The 10,879-nt window shown below is 51.5% G+C and overlaps 1 protein-coding gene across 4 annotated transcripts in view; it reads right to left on the bottom strand.

The window, feature by feature from the left end:
* Window positions 1-10,879, bottom strand: part of LOC113217689 (potassium voltage-gated channel subfamily H member 6) — a 122,764-nt gene that overhangs the window by 41,223 nt on the left and 70,662 nt on the right. For 2 of the 4 annotated variants that reach the window (XM_052277489.1, XM_052277488.1), the window contains 6 exons: window positions 9,892-10,173; window positions 9,620-9,769; window positions 9,339-9,468; window positions 8,640-8,892; window positions 2,031-2,182; window positions 1,823-1,903 (listed from right to left, as the gene is read on the bottom strand). In XM_052277489.1, the coding sequence (XP_052133449.1) occupies window positions 1,823-1,903; window positions 2,031-2,182; window positions 8,640-8,892; window positions 9,339-9,468; window positions 9,620-9,769; window positions 9,892-10,021 (896 nt within the window). In that variant the 5' untranslated portion in view covers window positions 10,022-10,173. Of the gene's footprint in view, window positions 1-1,822; window positions 1,904-2,030; window positions 2,183-4,697; window positions 4,791-7,631; window positions 7,870-8,639; window positions 8,893-9,338; window positions 9,469-9,619; window positions 9,770-9,891; window positions 10,174-10,879 lie in introns of all 4 variants that reach the window. The other 2 variants (XM_052277487.1, XM_052277490.1) reach the window with 2 other exon arrangements.

Genomic DNA, 10,879 nt, shown 5'->3' with positions numbered 1-10,879 from the left:
ATACTGCGTCAATGAGGACGACAATCACCTATAGGCATTCGCAAGAAACCGTACTGCTTGAGCTCCACTAAGAGTCCATATTGAGACGCCTCAGCTAGCTGGGCCGTGCCTCTCGCACGTCGAGAGAGAGAAGGCCCAGGCCATGGTGCGGTCGAGGTTCGGTGCTCCGATGACAAGTAGGGTCGGTCGGTATGCCCCATTTCCTTCCACCCTCCACTTCTCGGCCCGCAACTCTCTCTCTCTCTCGTGACAAACAGGACTCGATAACTCTAAACTGGAGTATGTTGGGCTTCGACAAATGGAGGAGTTTACCTCCGGCGAAAGCCTCGTCAGCCGGGTCGTTTGTCGGCGTGTCGCGCTGCCTCTTGGCACAACGCCCTGCGACCCTCCACACACTTACTCGCATGGCTTTTACGGTAGTCATTTCTCCCAAAAAATGATAGTAAAACCTGTCAGTGTTGCGGAACTGGGTCAAACAGCGTGGGGTTGCTGTCGGAGGAGTTTTCACCGCCAACGTGGAAAACACCCTCCTGATAGGCATCCCGAGTCATCCGAGAGGAAGGGGGGGGGGGGCACCTGGCGCAGGGAACTCGGGATGGGGTGCTTCGTTGACCAACTCGATCTCGGGGGACATCAAGCACCTCCTACCCCTGCTCCCTATCCCCATTCCAGGCCAAAGCGAGACAACCCTAGAGGGCCCCTAATTTGTTGTTAACGAGTTGAGCAACAGATTACGGACATCAGAGACTCCGGGGACCGGTGTGCTGTGCACCGGGTCCAGCGCCGGGATTCAGAGGCGCGCACCTCAAATAGCCTTCGCAAACTTGACGCAACTTGAGGGTGATAACCATCAGCACAGGTGAGGTGACAAACAAGAGAGGGCAGGCTTACCAACGTGAAGAACACGCGAAGACTATACGAACGTAGCAACGACATACCTGAAACAGGGAGAAATTGACCATGAGTACGAATTGAATACGTTTCCCCATTTTCCGGGGCAGGCGAGGGGTGGCGTCAGGGGTAGCGCCCAAGGGGTAGTGCCGGAGCCGGGCCACGCCTGGCACTGGAGTAGCGACGCTCCGGTGGGATTCGGAAGCGCAGCGCCCCAAGCGGCACGGGGGAAAAGCTGCTCTGAAAACTTGGGGAAGTCATCGGCCTTCCCGCTGGGGTAGGGGAAAAGTTCAGCTGACGTCGAGTGGAAGGAGGTAGGAGGGAGAAGAAGTGCGAAGAGGAGCGTTTGACGGGAGAGACAGAGACAGGCTGACTTTGTTTGCAAACATGCTCTCTCAACTCAAATACGTACATTGTCTACATGAAAGAAAGTAGACTTGCACATGTCTATTGAAAGAGGTACACAAATAGTCCTTGGTGACTACTTTCATTAGTGTAGACAATGTACGTATTTGAGTGGGCCGAGTGGAAGTGGACAGAGCGAAAAAACGTGAGATAAAGGAAAAAACGATACGCAGCGTATTAACTGACAAACCGCTAATCCTGGTACCTCATGTATATGCTACCAGATGAAGCCATCCCAAAAACGCGAGGCAGCCCTCTCTCGAATGTCGAAAACAGCTGTTTTTGTTGGGAGTAGTTCGGCCAACTCAGCTCAGTAGCTGTTTGGGCATTGAGTGCTGTTGCCACACAAACTGGTTAGAGGGATAGAGCGAAATGGGAGAGACGGGGGGTGGGGGTTAGGGCACGGGAAAAGCGATATATAATGATGGAGAAAGCCCGAGTAATGGCACTGCTGCCGTGAGGACACGCTTTTGGCCCTTATAGCTTATTTTGAGGAAAGAATGGGTCATGCCGCAACCTCTCTTACCTGAGCCACTTTCTCCCCCATGTTGGGTGTGTGCAGGGCACCTTGAAAAAACTTCGCAGAACCATTGTCTTGGATAGAGAACTGCACACAGAGACGAAAAGAGAAAAGGATCCATCACAAAGAATATGGATTGTCGTTCAAACAATAATAATAGGACGGGCCAACTGAGCAAACAGGAAGAGTGAAGACTTTGGTGGCCATTTGTTACCTTCTGTTTGAGGCTGTCTGAGGCGACGTTGCTGAGAGAGGGCGATTTCCGCTCCCGACTCGAGCGGTCCCAGAATCCTTGGGCGGTGCGATAGCGCTGGAGGTCAGTCTCAGAGGAAGTGTTGGGGAACATTTTGCTGGTGACGTGGCGCGCTGCAAAGAAGAGTAGACAGTGTCTTTGAGCTCTCATTTCTTTCCCTTCACCCATTTCCACTCCGCAAAGGCAAGTGTATGGACAATAGTGTATTAGATAGTTATACTGGTACACTGGCCATTAGGAAAGAGTTAATTATGTTTCAAAGAGTATGAGTACCGGGTGTAACTGTGAATAAACAGCAGTTTTGCGGGTTTGCCTACTTTTTACACCTGTAAAGGGCATGGCCCCTGTGGCCATATTGGGTATGCAATCTCGAAACACTGCTGCGTATTCACAGCTACGCCCGGCACACTTCAGTTTCTGTTGTGCAGAACGTGCACAGGTGTTTAATCGCTGCTTTCCAAAAACAGGAAAAACAAGGCACTTAATAGGTATCCTCTGCAGTGGATAGGCAGACCTCGCGTCATCCCCCTCAAGAAGAGCAGGATGTGGTGGGTCAGCCTACCTACTGCAGATTATGGCGTGGATGCGCCACCCTGTAGCTCTAATAGTGCTCATATTTGCAAGCATTGCTTCACACACTTGCTTTTGCAGAGCATTAATCTCATGTCAGGTGAGGTGGTGAGGTATAATTTTTAATTCCCGTGGTATACACATTTGAGGTTCAAAGGAGAATTTGTGGTGCCCTAGTAACATGAAACTGTCGAACAAATGTTGTACCCAAAACAGGAAAAAGAATATCGAACGCATTTAGGGAGTATTGCATGACATTAGATAAGACTATTTCTACTATCGCTCGAAAGTCAGTTTACCAACAAAAAGCTATTTTTATTCTATTATTCTATTTTAATTTGGACACTGACGGTTGACATCGACAATTCCGTGTTACTATAGGCATTGCTCAGTAAGCATTTCTTTTCCCAATTAAGCCTGTATTGATAAATGATTAAAAAATCCCCGTGAGCAAGCATATGGTGAGGTGAACTGCTTACGTGTACACTCAAAAGGAAAGGTTCTTGGATTCAAGAGAATTCCATTGAAACTTATAATCCACATCACACTATAGAGAATTAAATGAAACGATTTCTGAGAGTAGAAAAGCTATTCGATAAGTGTAGTCAACAAGTGAAAGCATTAGTACATAAAGCACTTTACAGAAAGCTAATTTGGACTTATAAACAGCAATATATTATTCAAAATAATCAAATTAAAAGAGCAAAACACAACAAGAATGATTTGCGTTATTTACACCCTATACTCATACTTATTCTAATTAAATCTCTAGTGTATAACATTTTACGCCAGTGTTTGTAGTGGGTGTGCCCCGTTGCCTCCACGGAAAAAACCTTCAAAATAAATTGTGGAGTAAAAACAAAAGTACCTTCTCTGCAAATTATGGACGGGAATTCGAATGTTGGCAAAATAAACCTAGGATGATGGAGCAAAATCTTTATAGTTTCTTCAAAAAGTTAGTATTCAAAATTTCGGATTTTTTTTTTATTTTTTTTTTAATCCTTCAATTTAGTTTGGAGGAGTTCTCTCTCAAAACCATCTCGTGCTAGAGGCCCCTCGTAAAATGTGCAGAAGAAAACTAAAACAACACCAAGCTCTATACGCTAATTGGATATCGTTAGTATGCAAACGGGGGCCGTTCAGGTGGTTTCGCACGCTTCGCTGGTGGTGGGTTTGCGCGGCAGGTAAGCATTCTGAAGCACCCCTGGTATGGGGCAGACAGCTTCCAACAGTGCAATTCTGATGTGTCGAGGAGTACAAATGACGAAATACCACGGCTCTGTGATCGGTGAGGTCCATTTTAAATGAGTACAAATTAGCACAGTGAATTGCTAATACTTACTTATTGGGTCAGGCGCTTATCAACCCTTGTCATTCACGAAAATTTTGTTTTTGTTTATTTACAAAGATTGTGCCGACGGCGGACGTGGATTTATCCAAGATTTAAAATGAAAGATAAATAATTTTCTATTTTGTAAGTTTCTCTATGCGAGGAAAATTGCGCGCGTTTCTTACAGTGAGTCTAAGTCCTAAACTAGTTTGGTTAGTTTTTATTTTTACAAAAAAGCAAGGAAAGCTACAAGTTTAGAGAAAACTTAATAGGACTGTACTTATGAGTAAGAAAGCTGCACTATTATTAGTTGGCAAAAACATCAAGAAAACTGTGACTTTCACTATAAAAGCACTTCCTGTGAACGCGTCGTCATTGTAGCAAGAGAATGACAAAATATTAAGGAAAAAACGCCAGTACAAATTAGAGAGTCAGCGTGGATTTTAAAACAAAAACAAACACAGAATGTAAATAATATCCCGTGCAATGGCAAATAACAGCACTACAAACTGCACAAAGCAAATTTTCATAATTGTCATTGAAACGGTTTTCTTTATTTAAAATGAGTCATCCTCGGAGTCATCACATCACTTTATGGACCACACTGACTCCCCAACTGGCAGACAGTTTATGGGGTGAAAGTGCTAGCGTACAATAAAATATAGAGGCCTACGGGGGCCCCTCTGCTTTTGCCTGCACGACCTCCAGCAGGCACACAGTGGGTTTACCTGCACAAAAGTTATCTATGGTATGTGGCCGGGGCAGCCTGGAGTAGGGGGGCTGGAGCGCCGGGTCCAGGCCGTGGGGGAACGCCTCGCTCACTGTGGGGCAGGACACACACACAGGCTACCTTCAGCACCGAGCACACTCGCTAGGCCGGCAGGCCGGCAGGTTGCCGCCACCCACTTTATCCAGCCGGGATTGAATTAGCTCGCGCCAGTGTCAGGCGCAGCGCACGCCTGCCCGGGCATCCATAAAGAGATTGTCGCCCTCCCGGCAGGCAGCAACACGGGCGCATCATCAGCCTGACGTCGTAAATCAAATCGCTGCTCCCTGCGTAACACGCCGCACCACCTACAGCGTTTTTATTATGTTTTGCAGCAGCGTGTCCCTAGCAGCCCACGACCGGCAGCTTTTTTCTTTCTTTTTCGCCCTTTCGTTGTAAAATATGGAAGACCATGTGACACATGGCCGCACCGATTTGTAACGGCGGGAAATAAAACATAAGCTATATCGTGCTAAAACATGGGGCGAATTCGAGACCGGGCACACAAAGAACATGCAAGTCTACCGCCGAAGAGCGAGGGGTTTTAGGTGAGACCCACGTTATTCGCGAGACGCCTGAGTTCATGCCGCTGCCTCGACCAGTCCGGATGCTAGAGGGGGCAGCAGACTCCCAGTCCGCCGAGTAATCAGAAGCTCGCAGGACATGGTAAAAAAAAGTTTCTTGACAATTACAGCACCTTGATGGTTTTTTTTTCTGTTCACTGGGACAGCTCCTACGTTATCAAAGACTCCGTGAACAAGTTTCAATATATACCAGGTAGATGTACGCCAGACCACGTCTCGCGTAACAGGCTTCGCGATATCTCACGAAACACTGCTACGCTGCGACGCGCCTGGCATACATCTACCTAGGCCTGCGGCGCTGACACCCGAGTCGGGCAAAAGGCAGAGTCGTAGATAGGCTTTCGGCTCCAAAGGACACAAATGTTCCCCCCAGGACTTTATTTTGACGAGTTGCCCCACCAGAGTCCATCAAATGTCTGAGAAACAACATTAATATAAAAAGGGGTCATTTTCAAGTGGAAATCGCCCTCTGGCGCCTCAACGGTTAGAGATAGAGCCAAACGGACGAAATTTTCGCCCGAAGGGCTCTACTTTGATGAGTTACCCCTTAGAAAACATTTTAAAAAATGTTTTTTAAAAATGTCATTTTGGGGACCTATGGTTTTTGATTTTTTTTAAATCCGATTTTTGAGCTAGAATGCTCTTCTTCGAACTTGATCTGTCTTTTAATGACACACAAAACGACCCTGAAAATCCCAGGTCGCTAGCTCAATTCGTTCTCGAGTTATCGTGCGCACAGACAAACACACACACAGACACACAGACAGACAGACGCGAAACCATTTGATCATCACTGGAGTAATAGGCTTCGCTATCGCTCAGCCAATCACTATTTCGTTGAACTTCATTCCTGTGTACAAATCAGTAACACATTAACATTCTTCACAAGAAATAAATGACATGTTCTGCAGAACATGTGAACACATGTGAACCGATTTTTCACGGCTTTGTAGAACTTTAAAATACGTCCACAGTGTAGACTTAACAGACGCATGCGTTAATCTTCCAAATGATTGGATGCATTTTTTCAACATTGCTTCATTTAACTCTAATCTACTAAAGAGCTATTTATGGTGCACGTGTCGAACCGCTGTGGGTGCGGGTTCGGTCTACACTCCTAGCGGCTGTCCCGAGGGGCCCCCTGTACACGAGGAAAAATAGTCGCAAGATACTCGCGACAACTCGCGAGAAAATCGAGAAATACTCTCAAAATACTTGCGGATACTCGCCAACACTCCCGTAAACTCGCGGATACTCGCCAATACTCTCGTAAACTCGCGGCAATTCGCGCAACTCACTGTACACCCACTTGGAGAGTAGGGGACCCGTCGGGCTGTCCAGAGCTTCGTGTCCAACCTGCTCGGACCTGCTTGTTTTTAACTCCCAGGAGCTTACATGAGCTGAATCTGTTACGGCATTCCTGTGAGCAAGTGATTTTTCACAGTGGACTCGGGAGTCTGCTGCCCCCAGCTACCCTTGGCGGTCAGAGCAGAACTCAGCACCGCTGGTGAGGTTTCATGGGCCCCGAGAGGATTTCCTGGGTTTCCTCGGTAGTCTTGGTCTAGGCAACGCCGCTGTCATCAGATGCACTATTACCCACATGCACCCCACGCCCTTCGGCACAGAAAGGACACAGAAAGGGCTGAAAGTAATACTCGTTCCAGCCCGAAGTTACCAAACACAGTTCATCCACAAAACTACTGTACATAAAACAATTCAACGATTACTCCAAAGCGCAACATAGATTGTAATATAGCAACACAGACGAATACGAGGAAGTTACACCTGCTGGCTTATTGGCCCATCCACATCCGTAGTTACGCACACACACACGCGCCTGTAGGTTGGCTTGTCTGCCGCCTCTCACCATCCTGACCATGGCCCCTATCTCTCAATATCGGTTGGCGTCTTTTGAAGCCACAATACTAGACGCCAAAATTTGGCGAGCAAAGACGCCAGTTATTGGCGTTCTCTTGAACAACACCAACATTTGGTGTCTTTGCACAATAAAATTTGTTATTCCGCATTTGGCGTGGAAGCCAGTTATTAGCTTCTGACGCCAACCCCATTTTCAGAGCAGCCCAAAGGGGTTGGCAACCCACCCGCACCCAACCGTGCGGTGCAGTTTAACTACTGAGTGAGCGGAGCAAATCAGCCTCCAGGTACAGTTCTTAACCATTTCCAGGTTTCATTTATTGGATACATAAGTTCTGGTTTTCTAGTATTCCTAGATATTGTCAGATATTTGTCATCCTTGATTTCGGCAACAGGTTGACATTTTCGGCGTTGAACGCTTGGGCTGGGCTACTCACAGGCGCTGACGGTGGCCGAGCGGCCGGGCGGCTTGGTGGAGCAGGGCGCCGCGACGCTCTCGGCCCTGCCGCGGTGCCTGCGGCTGATGGCGTCCATGGAAGTGGCGTGCGGCACCCTCAGGCCCGCCGCGCCAACCGTGCCAGCTGCGCCCGCGGGCAGGCTGTGGGCCTGGGTCGCGGCCGCGCACCCGCGAGCCCCCTTGGGAGGGCTGCTGTCCCAGCCTCCGGGGCTCGACACCTGCGCCACAAGGCGGCCAAAGGGCCGTGGGTCAGTGCGGGCCACAGGCGGCCAAAGGACCACGGTTCGTGCCGACGGGGCCACGGGCCAATGCAGGAAGGATCAAGGAGGCGGGTCAAAGGGTCAAAGGCAACCACAGGTGGCGAAAAGGCAAAAAGTCCACGGATCAGGGCGGGGAGGGGAGGGCCAGAGGCGTCCGAAGGGACAAGGGTCAGTCCGGGCCACAGGCGGCCCATGGACAACGGCTACGGTCGTGCTGGCGGCGGGGCTACTGGCCAATGCGGAGAGGGCCCAGAATGCGGCCAGAAGAGCCACAGGACACGGCCATAAAGGGCCCCAGCGGCCCCAGCTGGTGCGGAGACACAGCCTTTTGGAGCCCGATGGCGGACAGTGTTCAGGGCGGGCGGGGCAGGTGCAGCGGCGCGGAGCAGAGGTCACGGTTAATTAAACCCCTCGGGGAGGGCTCCGCTGGGCCCCGCCGGGTCCCCCTTAAAAGGGGCAGCTGGAGCGCGGGTGTGAAGAGCCAGCAGCGCGGCGACAAGAACAACGGCACGGGGGGACGAATAATGTTGACCCCGACCCGACCGTCAAAGTGATGAGGCGGTACCAGGGATCACGGGCGCCTCGGGCCCTTAGTTAATTTTGCAATTTTAAAAAGGGTTCTTTACATTCTGCTTGTTCGCACGCCACGCCGTTCAGCTTACCTAACCGTGAGACCTTCAGCTAAACAAGATTACAGGCATCAGAAAATTAATTCCACCCGTACTCACCACCTCTGGGGAGGCGATGGGCGCCCCTATGATACCCGTGAGTCCACTCGGTCCTGGTGGTGCCTCGCCCCCGGAGCCGCCAAGCCCCGGGGGCGTGGACGAAGCCTTCGGCCCGAATGGCGCCTGCGTCCGGGGCTGCTGCGTCCGCTCCGGCCGGCTGTCCTTGTCCCCGTCGCAGTCCCTGTCCCACTCGCGCCCCTCTCGGCCCTCCCGTGCCGGCTCCACAGTCGGCGGCGGCGGGGACGATATCAGTCTGAAACAAACGAGGCAGATGCACACTAAACCCTCGGGCATTTAGTTGTGCATAAACATGCACACTTAAAAGCAACCATACCATAAGTATGCACATGTTTTTTAATGGGTAATCATCAACAAATTGTACATAACTAAGGTCAAATTTTACGTAGTTCTGCATGAATTTGTGCATTATCTTAGGGCTGCTATTAATTCTCCATGTTTATGCACATCAAAATGCAGAAGGTTTTGGTGAGTGGGTGGTGAGCGGTAGAGCTGCGGCCCCGGCGGCACCAGCCCTCTGTGTGGCACACGCGCTGGCGGTCGGATGAGGGAGACAAGGACAGACGACCCCGGGGTAAAGCCACCACACTCGTAGCGAACCAGCAGGGGTGAAAAAAAAAAGGAAAAAGGACCGTGTGAAATATCAGACGCGAAGCCGCGGTCCTCGCGGTGTCGACTCACCTTTGCTGCAGGCCCTCCTCCTCCTCCTCGACCCCGCCATCGCTGGGCGGCGTGAGGTAGCCCCCCAGCCGCAGTCCCCGCAGGCCCCGCTCGCGGAACGACTGGCGAAACGATCTGCGAGCGCGGTCAACTGGAAAACCAAACGGCCTCGTTTCAAAACGCGTCACTGCCTTGGAAATTGAGGCGCGCGCCAGTAGTAGGGGAGAAAACGAGTGAACAGTGACTGCCAATAAGCGGCCAGGGTATTTCGGGGGGTGCTTCGGGTCTGGGACGCCACTCACACTTGCTGAGGCGGTTTATCGGGCTGGGCGACTCCTGCTCCACCGCGGGCGGCTGCGCCGAGAGGTCCTCGAAGTTGATGATGTACAGGCAGATGTCATCCACCTCGCTCTTCACCGGCGCTATCACTTCCGAGCAGAGAAATTTGGTCCCTGGAAGAAATTTTCAGTACAATGTCAAGTACAATGCCAAACGAGGACGTTAACTGATGCCCCCCCCCCTCTCACTCTTCTGTTTTGCCTGAAGTGCAAATAAAAGTGCGACGGTTACTGACCATCCTTCCGGTAGTAGAGAATCTCGAAATGGCGCTCGGCGGACTGGCTGAGGGCCTCCCTGACGACCGACACGGCGTGCTGCGAGGTGAGCGGTCCGTGCAGGAAGTCGCACACGGCGGGGCGCTGCATCACCTCGGCGCGCGAGAAGCCCGTGAGGCGGCAGAAGCCGTCCGAGCAGTAGATGATGTAGCACGTCTCCAGCGGCGGCGGCTCCGGCAGCAGCTGCTCCACCTCCCGCTGCGCGGACAGCGCCTGCACGTTCGCCACCAGGAAGGACCGGTCTGCGGAGGGAAAAGAGAACGTCGTGTATAATTCGCGTAGTGAGGGTCGACCGCGAGGAAGGCGTAGAGCAGGTTGCCTACGTGTTTTTCAGCGGTTGTGTCGCTCGAATTGGCTACCTCCGGGCTGACAACGAAACGGTCGCCGCAGTCCGCCCCCTCCCACCCCCTTTAATACGCGCCTGGTAAATGCGCTCCCTTCGCATCTAATGAACGATCTTGGAAAAGTAAGCTCCAAGTTATTCGAGTTATTCAAGCTGCACTCGGCAATATAAAGAAAGATTATCCGCGAATCTACCTGCTGCACACAGCAGCCCCCCCTTCAAGGTGCGGTATTTGCCCCTGGGCTTATCTTCCCCGTAAAACTCATTTTTAATCTGACGGTTGCAGCGTCAGCGTCAGACTAAGTCGCGTGGAAAAGCCGGGCCTCTCCAGCGGAATATCGACGAGATCCCTCCCTCCACACCCCCATCCCACGCCGGGGTGCCCCTGCCCCGCTGGTCCCTCGGGGCACGCCGAGTGTCTCTAAACGTTTGGCCTCGCTCCTTGAGACCAGACTGCCTTTTTCGCAATTGCAATTGCGCACGAGTTTGAGTACTGCGACGCGCGCCAACGCCTCGCCTAGCGTAGCCGGCCTCCGACGGGAGCCCTTAACCCAGCCGAGGCCCGGTGGCGAGGCGGGGCGGAGTGGTCCGGGGTGGGGCTGGGT

Source organism: Frankliniella occidentalis, unplaced genomic scaffold (genome assembly GCF_000697945.3).
Source record: "Frankliniella occidentalis isolate FOCC.00 unplaced genomic scaffold, Focc_3.1 Scaffold10, whole genome shotgun sequence".
Lineage (NCBI taxonomy): Eukaryota > Metazoa > Arthropoda > Insecta > Thysanoptera > Thripidae > Frankliniella > Frankliniella occidentalis.
Note: the sequence above shows the minus strand (reverse complement) of the source record. Positions and strands in the feature narration are given on the sequence as shown.